This window comes from Acinonyx jubatus, chromosome D3 (genome assembly GCF_027475565.1).
Source record: "Acinonyx jubatus isolate Ajub_Pintada_27869175 chromosome D3, VMU_Ajub_asm_v1.0, whole genome shotgun sequence".
NCBI lineage: Eukaryota > Metazoa > Chordata > Mammalia > Carnivora > Felidae > Acinonyx > Acinonyx jubatus.
In genome coordinates, this window is record NC_069392.1 from 9,494,480 (window position 1) to 9,516,122 (window position 21,643).

The 21,643-nt window shown below is 37.6% G+C and overlaps 1 protein-coding gene across 17 annotated transcripts in view; it reads right to left on the reverse strand.

Moving 5' to 3' along the window:
- Window positions 1-21,643, reverse strand: part of TMEM116 (transmembrane protein 116) — a 163,698-nt gene that overhangs the window by 63,863 nt on the left and 78,192 nt on the right. For 15 of the 17 annotated variants that reach the window (XM_053205670.1, XM_053205667.1, XM_027043839.2 and 12 more), the window contains 2 exons: window positions 20,155-20,299; window positions 19,488-19,561 (listed from right to left, as the gene is read on the reverse strand). In XM_053205670.1, the coding sequence (XP_053061645.1) occupies window positions 19,488-19,561; window positions 20,155-20,299 (219 nt within the window). Of the gene's footprint in view, window positions 1-15,979; window positions 18,729-18,748; window positions 18,940-19,487; window positions 19,562-20,154; window positions 20,300-21,643 lie in introns of those variants that run through there. The other 2 variants (XM_015080260.3, XM_053205678.1) reach the window with 2 other exon arrangements.

Consider the following 21,643-nt stretch of genomic DNA (forward strand, 5'->3'; position numbering starts at 1 on the left):
AGAAATCACTGCTAACCTGGTGTACAACTTTCCACATTCTTTTCCATAGTCCTATAATTAGATATAAATGTTTTAGGGGTAATCTTTTTAAAATGACCTCATGTTATCTACATTCCTTTGAATCTTGCTTTTATCTGCATAGTGGCAGGCTCACCAAGTCATTCTGTGCATTTCTAAACCACTCTTTGTCATGACTGCACAGTATTCCATGGTATGTTGCTAACGATATTCTATAGTTAACACAATCGTTTAAAACATTTTTTTTACATTTATTTATTTTTGAGACAGAGAGAGACAGAGTGTGAGCAGGGGAGGGGCAGGGAGAGAGGGAGACATAGAAGCAGAAGCAGGCTCCAGGCTCCGAGCTGTCAGTACAGAGCCCAACACGGGGCTCGAGCCCACGAACTGTGAAATCATGACCTGAGCCAAAGTTGGACACTTAACTGACTGAGCCACCCAGGTACCCCTCAACCATTTTCAATAGACAGACATGAATTTTGTACCCAGGGTTGTTGTTTTTAGCCATTATAAGTAATACTGCCAACAAAATCCATCCAGGATTTTCTTCTGGGTCCTATTCTTTACCTGTGCTGTCTTCCCATTATTCCTTTCTCTTTTCCACCACTCTTATTGGCAGAATTCTTCTCTCAGTAACAACTGACAGGCTAGTTCTGGAAACTTAAACCAAGTGAGAAGCACCTCCCAGTATCCTGCTTCAGACAAGCCTGTTGCTTGCTTGAGTTAATTCAAACTTTGGCTGCTTGGATCCCACTTGGTTCAGAGAAACAGTAACTCTACAGCTACAATTCATTGTTAGCAGTGGATGAGGCAGAGGAGATTTATGGGAACCTGCCCCTCTCCTATATGGCCTTGCAGAGGTAGCCTCAGAAGACATTTCTCAATGAAAAAAAAATCAATGTTTTTTCCCAGATATGACATTACAGGTTTAGGAATAGTCTGTTGGGGCTTTGGATCTTCTGCCCCAAGCCTACTGCCCCTTGAATTCACTAAAATGAATCTAAACTTCATATACAGAGATAGCACTTCCCATACCACTGTCCAACTCTAGGTCTAATTAGAGAGGTTGGCCAAAGCACTTGGGACTTTGAAGTCATAGAAATGTGGGTTTGAATCTCTACTCATCTTTCTTAGCTTTGAGTTTGGATAACATTTTTACCCTATGAACGTCAGGTTTTTTTCAACCATAAATTGAACACATCATACATACCTTGCAGGGTTACCATGAGGATTGCTAGTATGTAAAACTTTTAGACTACTGTTCAGAACAAAATATGCAATAAATATTTGTTCAGGTTACCATTGTTTTCCTTTGTTACATCTCATATTAGCAAATTAGGCCGTTGTAGGGTAAATCCTTCTCATCCCACATCCCCTCAATGTCTATAAGTTATAAACCCCAGAAATTCCTATTCAGGATGTACCTCTGAAATGAGGACCCAGCTTATGCTTTACAAAAATTCACCTAAATTTAACTAGTTTAAAGTGTCTTCTTCTGTGTAATACTTATTTTCTTAAATAAATATTTCATGAAAAAAAAACTTGTCAGGAAGAAGAGGGAACTGGTAGAGTGGGCAGGATAAGAATCTTCAAAGAGGAAAGTGAGGAACTGTGTTAGCATCAGGCAATGTGGTTCTGCCTAGAGCTTGGTGGTAAATAAAATGTGCTATCACCATACAATGGACCATTACTTAGTAATAAAAAGGAAAGTAATAGTGATACATACTATATAGTACAGGAGAACCTTGAAAAACATTGTGCTAAATGAAAAAAGCCAGTCACAGAAGGTCACATATTACATGATTTCATCTATATTTACATCTAGAATAGGCAAATCCATAAAGAAAGGAAGAAGCTGATGGAAGAGAATGAGGAGTGACTGCTACTGAACACAGGTTTCTTTCTAGAGTGATAAAAATGTTCTAAAATGAGATTATGATGATGGCTGCACAATCTGTAAATAAGCTTTAAATGGGTGAATTTTATAGTATATTAATTATACATCAGTAAAGCTATCTAAATTTTTTTTAAATGTTTATTTGAGAGTGAGAGAGACAGACAGAGCATGAGCAGGGGAGGGGCAGAGAGAGAGGGAGACAAAGAATCTGAAGCAAGCAAGCTCCAAGCTCTGAGCTGTCAGCACAGAGCCCGAAGTGGAGCTCGAACCCATGAACCACGAGATCATGACCTGAGCCGAAGTTGGACGCTTAAATTACTGAGCCACCCACGTGCCCCTAAAGCTATTTTTTAAAGTTTAAAACATTAAATATAGGGCTAAATCCCTGTTCATCACTACTTCTGATCTTCCCAGTCCTCCCTATTGGGAACAATTATTATCAGTATGGTCTATTTTTAGGTAGAAAACATAAGGTTTTATGTACATAAATGTATGTGTAATAGTATTATGCTTTAAAAATTCATTTTGGGGGTGCCTGGGTAGCTCAGTCAGTTGAGTGTCTGACTCTTGATTTCGGCTTTGGTCTTGATCCCAGGGTTGTGGGATCGAGCCTCTCATTGGGCTCTCCACTGAGGGTGCAGCCTGCTTGAGGTTCTCTCTCTCTTTGTCTCTCTCTCTCTCTCCCTCCCTCCCTCCGTCCTCTTCCCTGCTTGCGCTCTATAAGAAACAAACAAACAAACAAACAAATAAATAACTCATTTTGTTTTGGAGATGGGTCCACGAGCTCTTCAAAGGAAATGCTTTGGTGGGATCTTGGGCATTTTAATGCTTACTATATTTGATGTGATTCAAATAAAGCAGCATCAAGGTATTTGAAGAAAGACACTATCATTTCTGCAAAGGATTTCACGCCTGGCTAATTCACTGGGCCTCTATAATGGGTCAAATATTCTTGATTACATAGTAAGAATTTTGCTATACTCTCCTGCAATTAAAAAAAAAAAACTTTTTGGAAAAAAACATGCATGGGAAAGGGGAAACCCTAGGAAAGTTCTCAGTTAAGGCAAACTGAAGAAGTAATGATATTTTGTATTTGCATTGATTGCACTTTTTACTTTGCAAAGCATTTCTAGAAATGCTGTTGAATAATCAACAAAACTCAGATACTGTTATTTCCACACTACAAAAAAGAAGCTGATGCTTAGATTAAATGACAAAAACAACAATTTGCAAATAACCAAACCGGGACTTGAATTCAAGTTTTCTAGGTTTAAAAAAAAAGACAACTTTTTGAGCAAGGCTCCATATCACAGTCCATGGAAAAAATTATTTACCATAGGATGTAACATTCTATTTTTTAATGATTAGGAAACAAATTTACATATGACAAAAGAAGGGAGATTTGCACAAAGTGGCAGCAGCACTTCAGTTTTTCACAGTCTCCTCAAATCACCACATAAAAAATGCCAAAGCACTAGGATGGTAAAATCAAAACCTACAAACAACAGCAACAAAAGGTGATAAGGCATCGACAAACCCCCAAGTATGGGTAGATGAGGACAAACTATTGACAGCTGTTAAGACCCAAGTGGTATTAGTATCTGTCAGAGAGAAAGCAGAGAAGAGTAATGAGATGTCTACTTGGCCCCACAAAAGGAAATACCCTAACTACCAAACAGATATTCTGGGAAGCAGAGTGAGCCAATTTGCAGAAAAAGCACCTGAAACTGGAAAGGGTTTCTGACACCTCAATTTTGGGGAGAATGCAAGAGGTCAACTGTAAGGTGGGGACATACCAGAGAAGTCTAAGGACTACGAGTTTTTAAAATTAAACTTCCAGGACAAAGTCTCACACTGGGGAGAATCTACTGGAAGTAATTCAAATGGACTAGGACAAAAAGGCAAAGAAAATAGATTTTAAGTGGAAATACCTTCCCTATTTCAATGATTAAAATGCTATTTGCAATTAAAAATAGACCTACCCTATGACCCAGCAATAGCACTGCTAGGAATTTACCCAAGGGATACAGGAGTGCTGATGCATAGGGGCACTTGTACCCCAATGTTTATAGCAGCACTTTCAACAGTAGCCAGATTATGGAAAGAGCCTAAATGTCCATCAACTGACGAGTGGATAAAGAAATTGTGGTTTATATACACAATGGAATACTACGTGGCAATGAGAAAGAATGAAATATGGCCTTTTGTAGCAACGTGGATGGAACTGGAGAGTGTTACGCTAAGTGAAATAAGTCATACAGAGAACGACAGATACCATATGTTTTCACTCTTATGTGGATCCTGAGAAACTTAGCAGAAGACCATGGGGGAGCAGAGGGGAAAAAAAAAAAAAGAGGTTAGAGAGGGAGAGAGCCAAAGCATAAGAGACTGTTAAAAACTGAGAACAAACTGAGGGTAGATGGGGGGTGGGAGGGAGGGGAAGGTGGGTGATGGGCATTGAGGAGGGCACCTTTTGGGATAAGCACTGGGTGTTTTATGGAAACCAATTTGACAATAGATTTGATATTAAAAAAAAGCTATTTGCTATTAGATTTTGGTAAACAGTCTTTACTATGTTTATGTAATATCTTTGTATTCCATTAAAGTTTTTTTAAACTAATTTTATTTATTTATTTGGAGAGAGAGGGAAAGAGAGAGAGTGAAAGGCAGAGAGGGAGGAGCATAGAGAGAATCCTAAGCAGGCTCCAAGCTTAGCGCTGGAGCCCAATGCGGGGCTCACAGTCTGTGAGATCATGACCTGAACTGAGATCAAGAGCCAGACACCCAACTGACTGAGCCACCCAGGCACCCCTCCCATGAAAATTTTAAAAATAGGAATAGTTGGTGAATTTTAACAACATTTTTGGTAGATAGTCTTAGGTTCATTTTTTTCTCCTTTAAGCTTTTGTGTCATGGATTATGATGATGCATTTATTAAAAAGTGAAACTCATGCTTATGTTTCTAGCATAAATTCTTTTTAAATCTAAATTCAAGTCAGTTAACATATAGTGCAGTATTTGTTTCAAGAGTAGAATTCAGTGATTCATCACTTACGTATAATACCGAGTGCTCATCCCAACAAGTGACCTCCCTTAATGCCCATCACCCATTTAGCCCATTCCTCCCCTCATCCCCTCCAGCCACCCTGAGTTCTCTGTATTTAAGAGTCTTTTATGGTTTGTCCCCTTTTCCGTTTTTATCTTATTTTTCCTTCCCTTTCCCTATACTCATGTTTTGTTTCTTGAATTCCACATATGAATGAAATCACATTTGTGCTTCTCTTACTTATTTTGCCTAGCATAATACATTCTAGCTCCATCCATATTGTTGTAAATGGCAAGATTTCATGTTTTTTTATCATCAAATTATATAATAATATATAATATTCCATTATACATACACACACACACACACATACACACACCCCACATCTTCTTTATCCATTCATCAGTCAATGCACATTTGGGCTCTTTCCATAATTTGGCTAGTTGATAGCACTGCTATAGGCACGGCAGCACATGTGCCCCTCAGCATTTTTGTATCCTTTCTATAACTTCCTAGTAGTGTACTTGCTGGGTCGCAGGGTAGTTCTATTTTTAACTTTTTGAGAAACCTCTATACTATTTTCTGGAGTGGCTGCACCAGTTTGCATTCCCAGCAAGTATGCAAAAGGGTTCCCCTTTCTCTGCATCCTTGCCAATGTCTGTTGTTTCCTGAGCTGTTAATTTTAGCCATTCTGACAGCTGTGAGGTGGTATCTCATTGTAGTTTTGATTTGTATTTCCCTGATGATGAATGATGTTGAGCATCTTTTCATGTGTCTGTTAGCCATCTGGATGTCTTCTTTGGAGAAGTGTCTATTCATGTCTTCTGTCCATTTCTTCACTGGATTATTTGTTTTTTGGGTGTTGAGTTCTTTATAGATTTTAGATACTAACCCTTTATCTGATATGTCATTTGCAAATGTCTTCTCCCACTCCATTGGTTGCCTTTTTATTTTGATAACTGTTTCCTTCACTGTGCAGAAGATTTTTATCTTGATGAGGTCCCAATAGTGCATTTTTGCTTTTGTTTCCCTTGCCTCCAGATGTGTTGAGTAAGAAGTTGCTGTGGCCAAGGTCAAAGAGGTTGCTGCCTATTTTCTCCTCTAAGACTTTGATGGTTTCCTGTTTTACATTTAGATCTTTCATTTATTTTGAATTTATTTTTGTGTATGGTGTTAAGGAAGTGCTGTCCAGGTTCATTCTTCTGCATGTCGCTGGCCAGTTTTCCCACACCATTTGCTGTAGAGATGGTCTTTTTTCCACTGGATATTCCTTCCTGTTTTGTCGAAGATTAGTTGGCCAGCCATTTGTGGGTCTACTTCTGTATTTTCTATTCTGTTCCATTGATCTATGTGTCTGCTTTCATGGCATAAATTCTTTTTGAGCATGGTATTTTCCTCCAATATACAAGATTCCATTTTTGATACATCTTTTTGCTTGTGTCTACATTCAGAATAAGTGAGATTATCTCTGCCTTTAAAAAATGCCATCTTTATCAAGTTGGGGTATTATGATTACATTAATTCCATACAGAACCTTCCATATTTTCCTTTAGATTTTCAAATTTAGTGAAAACAAATTTGCACAAATATATTTGTAGTTTCAAATCTCTTCTGTACCCATATCATACATTCCTAAATTATTCATTTTTTTATTGTGGTAACAACACATGAAATCTACCTTTTTAATAAAATTTTAAGTACTTTACATTATTGTTGACTATAGATATAATGTTGTACAGATTTCCAGAACTTATTCACCCTGCTTAACTGAAACTTTATTAATATATCTCCATTCCCCAGCCTGTGACAATCACCATTCTACTTTTTTGATTCTATGCATTTGGCTTAGATACCTCGTATAAGTGGAATTATGCAGTATCTTTCTGTGATTCCCCTATTTTATTTGGCATAATGTCCTCAAGGTTCATCTATGTTTTCACATATTGCAGGACTTCCTTACTTTTTAAGATTGAATAGTATTCTGTGGTACATACATGCAGATTTTATCTGTTCAACATTGTTTCTACATCTTGGCTATGGTAAACTTGGCTACAATGAACATGGGAATGCTAGTGTCTCTTTGTGATCCTTATTTCAATTGTTTAAATAAGTGCTATAAATGGGATTGCTGGATTGTAGGATAGTTCCTTTTTAGTTGTTTTGAGGAATCTCGATATTGTTTTTTATAGCGGTCATACTGTTTTCCATTCCCACCAACAGTGTGCAAGGCAGCTAATTTTAACAAATCCTAACACTGTTTTTTTGATAATAGCCATCCCAACAGCTATGAGGGGATATCTCACTGTAGTTCTGATTTACGTTTCCCTGATAATTATAATGTTGAACATTTTTTCATACATTTGTTGGCCATCTGTATGTCTTCTTTGAAGTATGTCTATCCAAGTCCTTAGCCCATTTTATAATTGGGATATTAACTTTGCTACTGAGTTGTAGGAGTTCCTTATATATTTTGGAGATGAACTCCTTAACAGGTATCAGGTTTGCAAATAATCTCTCCCACTCTGAAACCTGACTTTTCATTCTGTTGATTGTTTGCTGTACAGAAGCTTTTTAGCTTGATGTAGTCCCACTAATTTTTATTTTTGTTGTTTGTGCTTTTGATAGTATATCCATGAAATCATTTCAATGTCATGAAGCTTTTTCTAGGAGGTGTACAGTTTCAGGTATTAAAGTCTTTAATTCATTTTGAGTTGATTTTTGTGTATGGTGCACTTGAGAAGAATGTATATTCTGCCCCCCGTTAGGTTCAATGCTCTGATATGTCTATTAGGTCCATTTGGTCTATATTAAGTCCTCTGTTTCTTTATTGATACTCTACCTGGATGTCCTACCCATTATTGAAAGTGGAATATAATGGGGCGCCTGGGTGGCTCAGTTGGTTAAACGTCCGACTTGGGCTCAGGTCGTGACCTCACAATTCGTGAGTTCGAGCCCCACATTGGGCTCTGTGCTGACAGCTCAGAGCCTGGAGCCTGCTTCAGATTCTGTGCCTCCCTCTCTCCCTGGCCCTCCCTTATTCACACACACACACACACACACACTCTCTCTCTCTCTCTCTCTCTCTCTGTCTCTCTCAAAAATAAACATAAAAAAAAAAGAAAGTGAGATATTGAAGTCCCCTATTATTAGTACAGTAAAACCTTGGTTTGCAAGCAAAATTCATTCTGGAAGCATGCTCGTAATCCAAAGCACTTGTATATCAAAGCATATTTCCCCATAAGAAATAATGGAAACTGAGATGATTCATTCCACAACCCCAAAATATTCATATAAAAATGATTACAATTCTGTAATATAATACAAAATGATAAAGAAAATATAAAATGTAAGGAAAAATAAACAGATTAACCTGCACTTACCTTTGAAAACCTTCTTGGCTGGTGTGAGGGAGACAAGAGAGAGTAGGGTTATTGTGTAGTATGACTTTCACTACCATTAATGGATATTGACTACAGTACAGTATTAATAAACTTGTCATATACTGTATTTAATGTAAGTGGCAATAAGGCAGCATAGGAAAGGGTCAATAACTGCAGGCAGCCTGACCCACAATGAAGCCAAGCGTTCCTAAGCTTACTCTTATATGGAAAAGCAAAGGAATGTCTATAGGTGCTTTGAAGTGACAAAAAAAAAATACACTAATGCTGGCTGTGGGCACCTTCCAATGTTCTGAAAAATCATTGATTTCTGCCAAACACCATGGCTTGAGACCAAGCGTCTGAGCATGGGAGACAATCTCCCACAATCCCTCAGCAAATGAGAGAGACAGAGAGACAGAGAGAACAACCTTTGGCTCAGTGGTGATCATGTCACATGTGGCATTACGTACTACTTGTATTGCAAGACATCACTCGGTTATCAAGTTGAAATTTATTAGAAATGTTTGCTCATCTTGTGGGACACTCACTGAACAAGTTAATTGCAATCCAAGGTTTTACTGTATATTGTTATCTGCTCCATTCAGTTCTGCCCATATTTGCTTTATATATTTAGGGGCTATTAGATTTTGGTAAACAGTCTTTACTATGTTTTTGTAGTATCTTTGTATTCCCATGAAATGTCAGAGGCATATATAATTGTTCTCTCTTCCTGGTGGATTACTCCTTTTATCATTATATAATGTCCTTGTCTCTTGTGGCTATCCTGACTTAAAGTCTATTTTGTCTGACCTAAGTATAGTCACCTTTGTTCTCTTTGAACTATCATTTGCATAGAATCTTCTCCCATCCCTTCACTTTCAGCCTATGTGTGTCCATAAATCTGAAGTGAGTTTCTTACAGAGTCTTGTTTTTTTAATCCATCCAGCCACTTTACATCTTCTGGTTGGGAAATTTAATCTATTTATATTTAATGTAATTATCAATAGGGAAGGATTTAGTATTGCCATTTTGCTGTTTTCTGGTAGTTTTATGGTTACTTCGTCTGCCTTTTTCCTTTCTTGTCTTCCTTTCCATTTTACTGATTTTTTTGATATTGATATGCTTTAACTACTTTCTTTTTTCTTTTGTAAATTCTATTGGTAATTTTTGTGGTTACCTTGGGGCTCACACAAAATATAGTTATAAGGGTCTATTTTAAGCTGATAACAACTTAAGCTTAATCACATTAAAAAAAATCAACATTTTAACTTCTACCCCACTTGCTACTTTGTTATTATTGTCATAATTAGCATCTATTCATATTGTGTATTTTGTAATATATTTTGTTACTTTCAATACTTTTATCTTTCAATTTTTATGCTAGAATTAAAAGCAATTTATTTACCATCATTAAAGTAATACAGTATTCTGTATTTGTCTATATATTTGCCTTTACCAATGAGTTTCATATTTTCTTAGGCCATTGTGTTGATTTTTAGCATCATTTCAACTTGAAGAACTCCCTTTATCATTTCTTTCAAGGCAGTTATAGTAGTGATTAACTCCTTCAACCTTTGTTTAGAAAATTCTTTATCTCTTCATTTTGGGGGGATAATTTTGCCAGGTAAAGTAGCCTTGGTTGGCAGGGGTTTTTTTCTTTCAGTTTGAATATATCATGCAATTCTGTTCTAGCCTACAAACTTTCTGCTGAAAAAAGCCAATGAGAGTCATAAATGTCCCCTCTTATATGACAAGTTGCTTTTCTCTGATTTCAAAATTTTCTGTCTTTGGCTTTTGACAATTTGATTAAAGCATGTCTCAATGTGGCTGTTTTTGGAGTCCTCCTGTTTGGTGTTCTCTAGAGTCTTCATGGATCTGTACACATCCATTTCCTTCCCCAGATCTGTGAATTTTCCAGCCTCTATTTCTTTGAGTAAGCTTTCTAGTCCTTTTATTTACTTTTTTTTTTCTGTCCTTCTGGGACTCCTATAATGTGTATATTGCTCTGCTTTATGATATCCTTTAAATCCCTGAACTTTCATTTTCTTTTCTTTTTTTCTTTTTGCTCCTCTGACTGAATTATTTCCAATGATTTCTTTTTGAGTTCACTTGTCTGCTTGATCTCAGGTCATGATCTCACAGTTCATGAGTTTGAGTCGCACATCAGGTGAGCTCGAGCCCCACTTCAGGGGAGCTTGTGCCCTGCTTTGGGTGAGCACAAGCCCCGCTTCTGGTGAGCACGAACCCCACGAACCTCACTTCGGGTGAGCACAAACCCCAATTAAGGTAAGACACAAGCCCCGGGTGAGCCCCACCTCCTCTTTCTCTCTCTTTCTCTGCCTCTTGCTCACTTGAGCCCTCTTTCTAAAAAAAATTGTTTTAATAAATAAAACTTCCTCTTAAATTATGTTTTTATCAGCTGTTTGTTACAGTTCTTTTTTAATTTTTGTTTTTATTTTAGAGACACAGACTATGCACATGAGCAGGGGTGGGGAAGACAGGGGGTGGGGAGAGAGAGAGAAAGGGAGTGAGAGAGAGAGAGAGGAAGAAGAAGAGAGAGAATCCCAAGCAGACTCCTCACTCAGCATGGAGCTTGTTGTGGGACTCAATTCCACAACTCTCAGATCATGACCTGAGCCAAAATCAAGAGTCAGATGCTTAACCTACTGAGCCACTCAGGCGTCCCTCCTTATATTTCTAATAGTTTAAATGTGTTTGGCAGTCATGTTGGTATTAGAAAAAAAAGTATTGAAATAATTCATAGGAAATTGCAAATATAACATAAAAAGGTCATATATACTTTTCACTGAGTTTCTCCCCTCTGATACAGAAGAGTGTCACAACCGGGACATCGACACTGAAACAATGTGAAGAGTTCTATGCCATTTTATCATGTGTAGATTTCTGTAACCACCACCACAATCAAGATAGAGGACTATGCTATCACCACAAAGATCTCATTCATACCACCCCTCTATATAGTCACTCCACCATTCCTAACCCCTGGCAACCACTAATATCTTTTCCATCTCTAATACTGTCATTTCAAAAATGTTACACAAACAGAATCATATGGTCTCTAACCTTTTGATATTGCTTTTTTCACTCACCTTAATGTCCTTGAGATCCTGCTAAGTTGTTTTGTGGCTCAATGTTTCGTCCCTTTTTGATGCTAATACATAATATGGACTTAACACAGTTTAACCTTTCACCTATTGAGGAACACTTTGGTTGCTTCCAGTTTTTGGCTATTAGAAATAAAGCTTCTGTAATTATTTATGTACAGATTTTTATGCAGACATACATTTTCATTTCTCTGGGATAAATATCCAGAACCATAATTGCTAAGTCATGCCATTTGCTTAGTTTTTTAAAGAAACTACTTGTTTTCCAGAGTTGCTATACAATTTTACACTCCTATCAGAAATGTATGAAAGATCTAGTTTCTCTGCGTCCTCATCAACATTTGGCATGGTCCCTATTTTTCAAATTTTAGCTGTTCTGATAGGTCTGTAATGATCTCTTGGGGGTCTTAATTGCATTCCTCTAATGCCTACTAATGTTAAACATCTTTTCATGGGCTTATCTGCTATTCATATATCCTGTTCAGTGAAATGTCTCTTCATCTTTTGCCCATTCTCTAACTGGATTGTTGAGTAATTAGAATTCTTTATATATTCTAGATGAGTCTTTTATCAGATATATGGTCTATAAATATTTTCTCCCAGTTTATAGCATGTCTTTTCATACTCTTAACAGGATCTCTTCTAAATTAAGAATTTTTTTTTTTTTTTAGCTTTGATGAGGTCCAATTTATGGATTTCTTTTATGGATCACACTTTTGGTATCACGTTTAAGAATTCCTCCCCAAGTCCTAAAGATGTTCTATATTTTCTCCAAAAAAGTTTCATGGTTTTATATTTTATATTTAAGTCTATGACCCATTTAGGAGTGATTTTTGTATAAAATGTGAGGTTTAGCTTGAGGTCATTTTTTTGTCTATGTATGTCTAATTTTCCAGCATCATATGTTGAAAAGACGGTCTTTCATCTATGCAATTGCTTTTGCCTCTCTGTCAAAAATTAGTTGGCCATACATGTGTGAGTTCTCTTTTCTGTTTGATTGATCTGTGTATCTGTCTCATCACCAATACCACACAGTCTTCAAATTGAATATACTGGTTCCTTTCATGTTATTCTCCAAAATTGTATTTTTTAATTTTTTTTAAATTTATTTATTTTTAGATAGAGAACATGAGTGGGAGAGGGGCAGAGAGAAGGGACAGAAAATCCCAAGCAGGCTCTGTGCCATCAACTCAGAGCCTGATGAGGGGCTCAAACTCACGAACTGTGAGATCATGACCTAAGCTGAAATCAAGAGTTGAATGCTTAACCGAATGAACCACCCAGGCGCCACTTCTTGGAAATTACTTTAACTTTTCTAGCTCCTTTGCCTTTTAGAAAATTTATATTTACATAAATATATTTAATATATATTTTATACGTATATACATAAGTCAGCATGTTGTACAGTTTAATATATATGTGATTTTATTCATGAATTATACCTTTAAAAAGCTGGGGAAAAAGGTTAGGGAGAAAAAAGACCAAAAGCTTGATAGAGAAAGGGGGAAGGACATGAAGAGATAACTATTAAAAGATATAAAAACGGCCTTAAACATATTCAAACATGTTCAAATTCATTCAAAATTAGAAAAATAAAACTTAAACAACAGTAAGATGCCACTTCTTACCTATTTGGTGAAAATTAAAATTTATGAAACGGTAACATAACTCTGTTACTTACAATGTGGGAAAATAGGCACTCTAATACATTGCTAGTGGGAATGCAACTGGCAAAACCCTTCCGAAGGGGACTTTGGCAATATCAAACAAAGCTACATATGCAGTTAGCTTTGGGCACTGCCTTCCAATTTTGGAGGAACTTGCCTCCACAAAAATACATATGTGTAAGATTATTTGTTGATGTACTGGTGTAATTTCAAAATAATGTAAACAACTGAAAAGCCCACACACAGGAGAGTGATTAAATAAATTATATCCACAATATGGATACTATGCACCAGTAAAAGAGAGAGAGAGAATGAGGAAGATTTCATTGACCTGCTATGGAAATAATTTATAGGATGTAACTTTAAAAAGGAAAGTGGAAAATGTTATGCTACCTTTACATAATAAAGAAGAGGCTATAAGAAAATATACATGTATCTGTTAATTTGTGCAGGAAGAAATACAGGAAAAATAAACTTGAGTACTATTAGGATTGGTGGCTGGTAACTGGATGGAAAGAAGTAGGATACAGGAACAGATTAAAGGCTCAAGGAGGTGTACTTTTGGGTACATTGTTGGGATAGTACTGAGTTTTAGAATCATGGTAATATTTCACATGTCCCCCAAATACTCATCATCATCCAAAATGTGAGGGCAAACCCAAAGTGAAATACAAATAGTAACATATGAACTTAACTGTATCCAAAAGGAATAATATCATCAGACAGGATAGTTCTAGATACAGAAGTACTAACTGAAATAATTTTGGAAAACATTATTTTGACCTCATACCATTCTCCAGTTCATATATCTGTTTTTCTTTTCTTTTAAAAAAATTTTTTTAAACATTTATTTATTATTGAGAGAGAGAGAGAGACAGAGCATGAACATGGGAGGGGAAGAGGAGACACAGAATATGAAGCAGGCTCCAGGCTCTGAGCTGTCAGCACAGAACCTGACATGGGGCTTGAACCCACAAACCACGAGATCATGACCTGAGTTGAAGTCGGACGCTCAACTGACTGAGCCACCCAGGCACCCCCATATACCTGCTTTTCAGAGAGGCATGGATTAGTTATTCTAAAAACACTTTTCATGTATTCTAGGAAGAAAGCAATAAACGTATCATGAGAAAGAAAGACAGAAAGAAAGACAGAGAAAGAAAGAAGAAAAGAAAGAAAGAAAGAAAGAAAGAAAGAAAGAAAGAAAGAAAGAAAGAGAAAGAAAAGGACTGAGGGTTTGAAAAGGGCTGTAGAGTACAGAGTAGGGAATGATGCAAAATGCATTCAACAGCAGAGGCCTGTGACCTACCCAGAGATCCACAAACCCCTGCTCCTGAAACCTTTGGTTTCAATGACTCAAAAGAACAATGAATGACAGGAGGGGAAGACTGTCCCATGAGGATTATGACTAGGACTAAAGGAAGAAGGTTGTATCTTTTTCTTTCCTTGGGGCTTGATGCTGAGTAACAGTATTGGCAGGATCTCTGAAAGTTTCCTCTCCTTGGTATACTCCTCTATAAAGACAACAGGAGTTCAGCTAAGCAGCAAAATTGTTGTGCTTTGATGAGGGTTACAAAGTAAGGACACTACTGAGAAGACAGAGCAAAACAAGAGTAGGAGGAGGCACAATCAAATAGCAGATGTCATCATGTGATGTTCAGGCTTGGGGCAGCTATCCTTCTGACAGGCAGCAAAGCTTTGAGCTTTGGCCAAACAACTGTGTCGTGGACAAAGATCTGGATCTTGGGGAACGCAACTGAGACAGAAGTGCAGGATCATTAGTTGCTTCAACTGGGCCATGACAATGACAACCCTAGTTATTTTGCCTCCCTTCTGCCGTTTCCTCTATGAAATCAAATGGTCATTGATAAGGTTGAGGGATATTTGTCAAGAACTTCTCTGTTTATAAACATCAAAATGAAAAACTAAGCTTGGATTATGCCTTTTATTCAGGACGACTGGGTATTCAGAGGGTGACCTGCATTCTCTTGGTATTATCTGCACTTGCTGGGCTATAAAGGGAATCCTGACCTTACATGACATTGTCTTTGGCATCAAACCTATATACACTTCAAAGAATTTTGAGCATATGGTTTTCAGCATATCTTTAAAATCAGGTTAGTCTTATGTGGTCAGTGGAGATGAACAAGAGGAGCTCTTAACCACTTCACAATTTCACAGCAAAATAGAACCCTCCTCGTTTCCAATGTCCTAAATGTAGTCACTTCCCAAGTATGCAGAAATGTTTACTGTGGTTGACAACAAGCAGTTCCAAATGTGGAATAATGTTACCAAGACAACACAGATGGTAATGGATGTTCATGCTATGGTTAACTGGTACATGAAGGAAGTAAATGTGACAGTATTACTTACTGGGTTAAAGATATGGACACAGAGAAACCAGAAAATCTCCCTGAATTTGTAAGAAACACTTCAAATTTTTAACTGCTAGACAGACTGGCATCTTTTGAGAAGGGTGAAGCATAATGTTACTCATATGATCATTAAGCCAAAGTCTTGGGAACTACGAGGACCATGCATTTCTTAATGTTATCTGCAGTGCTGAGAATGCAACCAGTACTGAATCCTTATCTCATGAAAATATACCACATTTCACAGCTTTTGTGGCTCATGAGCTTGGCCAAAACTTGGGAATGAAGCATGACCATGTGGCCTGCAAGTGTCATAGCCAGAACCTCTGCCCTATGCATGAATTTCTTACTGTAGATATGGGCTTCAGCAACTGCAGCTTTGACAACTTCCACCAGCTGTTGTACAAGCACTGAGGGAACTGTCTGTTTAATAAACCTGAGCTCCAAAGCTCCTTTGGAAAGCCATTTTGTAAAAAAAAAAAAAAAAAAAAAAAAAAAAAAAGACAATAGATAAAGGAAAAGAATGTGATTGTGGCAGTGACTGTTAGAAGGATCATTGTTGTCTGCCCTCATGTCAGCTGAAGAAAGGTTCAGACTGCACACTTGGATCCTTCTCCAAAACCTGCATATTTCTAAAGGTAGAAAGTGCTGCCTCAGTGTAGATGAGTGTGACCTCCCAGAACACAGTAATGGCACCTCAAGGTGGTGCCAGACAGATATCTACCAGCAAGACAGCACACCTTAAAAAGAACAAGGTTACTGTTAGTAGGACTGGTGTTAAAGCACAGAGAATCAGTGTGTTAAAATCTTTGGAAAGGGCACAAAGGTTGCCTAGAAAGTTGATATCATTACCCGAATACCAAGAGTGGCAGGTTTAGAAACTGTGGCAGTGAATCTAAAGGGATGGTTAAGATCTTCATTAACTGCAAGGCCAAAGATGCAAAATGTGAAAAGCTGCTGACTGAACTGAAAAACATCAAACACCCAGTTCCCCATGTGGGACATGTGGTATTGGAATGCACAGTTTTTTGAAGCCACAGACAGAATTGATGACAGGGAGATGAAGGATGGTACTCAAAGTGGTCCACAGAAAATCTATATTAATCAAACCTGCTTAGATAAAACCACTATACTCCATTATGACTACAGCCTGGACAAGTGTCATGGAGGGGTATTTGCAACAATTTTAAGAACTGCCACTATATCTGTCTATACCCTTCCTACATGTGAATCTGAAGGTTATGGGGACAGTTTGAATAGTGGCCCAGTTCTACATGTCCCCTCTGATTCTCAGTATGATAAAAAGCTGATAATACTAATCTGGATCTTGCCTAGCCTTTTACAATTCCTCATTCCTACTATCTATTTATTTGCTTACATCTATAGAAGATGTAAGACCAGTGTCAATTTAAAAATTCATCAGAGAAGCAAGATGAACTTGACAAACATTTGATAATTACCCTCTTTCTGGTAATAAAGCCAAATATGAAGTGACACTAAAAGGACTTTTTAACAATTGGACTCTGTAGTTCTGGTGTCCCTCAAGGTCTATGGAAACAGGAATTCTTTCTTTTTTCCATCTGTCTCTTCAAATGTCAAATACTTATTCATTTTTAAATTAAAAGAGGTTAAAGCAGCTCCCTTGGTGAAGCAATCTTTCCTGTTCTGTGCTATCCAGAAATCAGGTCTCCAGAGCTCTGGGGCAATGAGAGGCCTCAAGATGTGATTTTTTTTTTTAATGTTTAAGCTGTTACTGTGAGCTCCCTAACATTTCTGTAGAGAGTTCCTTTGGAACGATCTCTGGAACTTACATTTCAGAGCATCGTCTAATCCCCCACTGTAATCTACTCTGTAAATGTTCTCTAATCTTAAGGATTTTTCCTTGGACAAACCAAAGGAGTATAACAGGTGAGAAGCATCTGATTATTAACTCTAGGTGTTGTAGTTGATTCTCATTCCAGCCACTTTGTCCACTTGGCTTTCCTCCTTCTTTGGGCATCAAAGTATATGATGCCCTGGCCTCAGACTTGTTCATGACTTAACTGGAGAGACCAAACATCACTTGTATAGTTAAAGAAACGGATTAGACATTCCTACTATGAATGTGACTCTGCAGGCTGGAAATCTTTTCTTTCCCAAAAGGTTCAAATTCTCCTTACCAGCCATTCATTCACCTGTTCGTTCATTTTTTTTTCTATAAACATACATTTAGCACTTAGCAGTAGGTCGAACCATGTAAAATTGATATTAGGCCTTCTTCACCTATAAAAATGGCAAGTTCACATGGTTCAACCTAATTCTATGTTCAGGCACTATGAAACCTATCTTTGGACTTCTGCTTATAAATGGAGTTGAGAGTTTTTCATATCTAAAGTTTCTTTTAATCCTGATTTCTCTTAAATCTTATTATCCTCTGTAACTTCGTAAGATTGGCCTTAATTTTCTAGAGCAGATGGTCCCTACTGTTGAGACTTGAAACAGCACTGAGCAAATAACAGAGTAGGATGTGCCTGAGGATCCCACGGTCACTTTTTTGGTAGTTATTGTCTTTGTTTCTTCTGAGTCTCAGAAACCTTCAAAGAACAGAAACCCAGGATTTTCTTTGTCTGGTCTTAGAGTAACAATACTGGCAAAATCTGAGCAAGTTGTTGTATGTCACCCTACTTCCCCCACAATCACAGAGTAGAGAGCCTGGAAAGGGCACATATAAATAATAACCTAGAATTTATCTACAAGAGATTTAAACAAATCTAATATTCACTGAGGTAATAGGAGTCCATTTCATAGGACAGTGGCTTCACCTCTCTGAATAAGACTTTGAGAATCACAAGTGAATCTGAGAATACTGGAGAGATCCTGCCCAATTCAATGAGAAAAGCCACTAACCACGCACTACATCCTCTTTCCCTTCCATAGTTCAAGGCATGGTTGGAAAAGACTGGAGATGTTCCCCAACACTCTTCCCAATCCATTAGTGTGGAATAACTCCGGTTCCTGGATGTTCCAGTATTACAGTTTCAAAGAATGGTGGAGGGCTGGTAGCAAAAGCAAGGGTAGACTCCATTGTATCTAGGCCCCTGCTATAGAATCTCTTCTGTGAGCATAATAATGGTGTTTGGGTGTCTGCATCACGCCGAGCCTCTTGCTTTAGTTGGTAGAACTTGTACTGTGTCCAGCCATATATTCCACAGTTGAGCAGACCCTGGGATGATGCTGTTAGAGCCTGGAGGAGATGAAGGGGTGATGGAGCCCATCCTTCAGGTTTTCAGAGATCCAGGAGTAGTCCCCATTCCCCTTATTTATAAAGCATTGTTACATTTCCTCTATCTCAAACATCAAGATCTGGTGTCAGTTTTTTATATTTTTCTAGCTCTTCCTAATAAACTCACTCTTCACACTGTATCTCGTCATGGATGACAGAGTTGGTCAGATTTCTTGGCATAAACATAAGGAAAATGAACTGGTTTCAATGCCCTTCCTTGTTACTTCCATTTCCCAGGTTAGGCTTGAGAAAACTGCCCTATCAGTATAGTCAGATAGCCCAAAAAGCCTTCTTAAATCTGATAAAAGAGGGAAAGAGAGAATCATTCTATTTCTGCATTCGTCTTTCCCCATTTACCTAGAATAGCTAATTTACCCCATTCAGTTCACTCTGATGGGACAGAATCATGTCACTATCAGTGTTTCACAAAAACATTATCTAGTAGATCTTGTTTTTTTGTTACGTATCCCTTAAAAACTATCAATAAAATGAAGCTGACCAGAGATACATATGCTCTGAAATGCATGGCAGCACTTTCACCAAAGTATCTACCTCAGCTGTGAGGAAAATTTCACATTCTTCATAAATATAAAGAATACATTTTCTCTTTTGCAATGTTGAAATAAATGTGCTAAGGCAAAAAAAAATTGTGCTTACTGAGTAATGGCAGTGTAAGAGAACAGAGTAAGAGGGTATAAAAACAGATGTGGAAGGTGTTACCTGGAGAACACAGAGGGCCATGTGAAGCTTCGTGTTCTGTGGCTTAGTCAACTTCATGATTATCAGAATGACAGCTGTGAAAACACAAAGTATGAATCTTGTTGACAACCCTGCCCTCTAAGCATAAAATTGTCCAGTATACATGCCTAAGCACTGTGAGAAATACAGCCATAGGCATAATGAAGACTAGGACTGAGATTAACCAGTTCCATAAACCACTGGGCCTCCAATCTCCAACTTTTATTCCTCATTGACTAACCTTTGCAGGTTATTAGTGTAGCAATGATGGTAAGGCACACTACAGGAAGATAAGTTACACTTCTTAGCATTTCAGAATTTACCAAGCTTTTTTATAAACATTATCCAATCTGATCCTCACTACACTTTGTGTAGTAGGAAGGGCAGGTGTTAAGATCTCTGAGCTCTGTCAGGACATTTTCTCTCTTACTGGATTGCATCTCATGTCTAATTACCATAATTTCTAAAACATAAGAAGAAAAACAAGAAAGTTGGGGAAACTTGATATATGAGTGGGACAAACATAAGTTCTACAGTTGGACAGGAATTTTACAAGTTGCAGTCACCCTTACTGGTAAGACCACTTTGCTTGATCAGAACCCAATAGCTGCCCTCATTATTACCCAGCTTTTTCCATTAAGATACCCACCGGGGCCCCAGCAGCAAAAGAAGGCCACTGGATAGAAGCGCACTCGCTGTTCCACGATGTGAATCACTGCCCACTGTTCGGTCCCCAGAAAGCCAGTCGATTTCACAAACTTCTTATATAGGGTCTGGGTTTGGATGAGTAAGACCTAAACATGGGTACAGCAGTTGAGTAGCTTTGCCAGAGGCTTGGTAAAACTTCCCAGGTGTGGCCTCCTATCATTGTAGAGGGATCACTTCTCTTGGGATCTGACAGCAAGAAAACTCATTCTCCTGTCTTTACCATTAGAGACGTGTCTTAGAGACCTGGCTTCTTCTGAGAGAAAATTATCTTCAGGGTGAACTTCTGGTTGGCCAGGAAATGGACAAATAAACCTGTGTTTATCATATTCCATATATAAACATTACATCAACACTCAGGCTTTTTTTTTTTTTTTTTCCTGACTGAGGCTAATCACCATATATGCACGGGAAGTTAAAGTTAAGATCTACCCAGACCCTCTTAAAACACTTTACTAGAGATTATGTTAGAAAGCATTCTGTACTTAATACCCTTAAAATAAATACTTGAGCACTGTGGCTGGGCTTAAATTCTCAACTCTAAGAAAAAAAAAAATTTAGGAAGTCTTATTGTCCTTAGATGGAAAATACCATTTCCCCCTTCTTTTGGGGGGTTATCTGAATAAGGTTAAGCTCATGGAATACAAATCAGTTTAGATTTCCAAAGTGCTTTTTGTGGGGAGTAAATTAAGTAATAATCTTGGTAACAAATCTGACCAAATCTAAAATTTTCCCAAATAATCCAGACCCACTCTCTAAGTGAACAAGTCAATTACTTAATTAAGTTTAGCCACGTAGTTTCCTTTCCCCACAGACACTGGAATCAAAAGGCAGCTTTTACTTATTTAGGAATATTTTCAACTACTAGAATCAGTTCTGATTCTGAATGCCCACTGAAGCTTAGGCTATTCTAAAGAAGCAAGATTCTCCAGGATGCCAGGCTCTGGGATACCTGACTCTCTTGTCAATTAGTTCTAAATGTAGATTATCAAAACCATCTTAATATAAAGTAACCATTTTGCCCTCTTTACATAGTTGCTGATTTGAACTAAGCTATCCCCCTAACTTATTTTTAAATTGTCAAAGGAAATTCTCTGCAATTATATTTGGTTCACATGTTCCAGCTGTGCTAGCAAAATAAAACATCTCTGTAGGATAAATTTGGTCTGCAGGCAGATAGTTTGTAATCCTTGAATTAGCATATGAAGAAAGGAAAAAATGATACTGAAAAGTAGATATGGCAAATACAAAGGCATATTCACTTGTGTACTGATTTTATACTAGGCAGTTACATGTAAATAACATATTGTCCCATAGCTAATTATTTTAATTGTACATCATTCTGGTGATGTCAAATGAGTATTTAGTAACTGCTTAAGCCACTTAGCACTTTAACCCCAGTCAGACACAGCATATATGCATTTACACCCAAT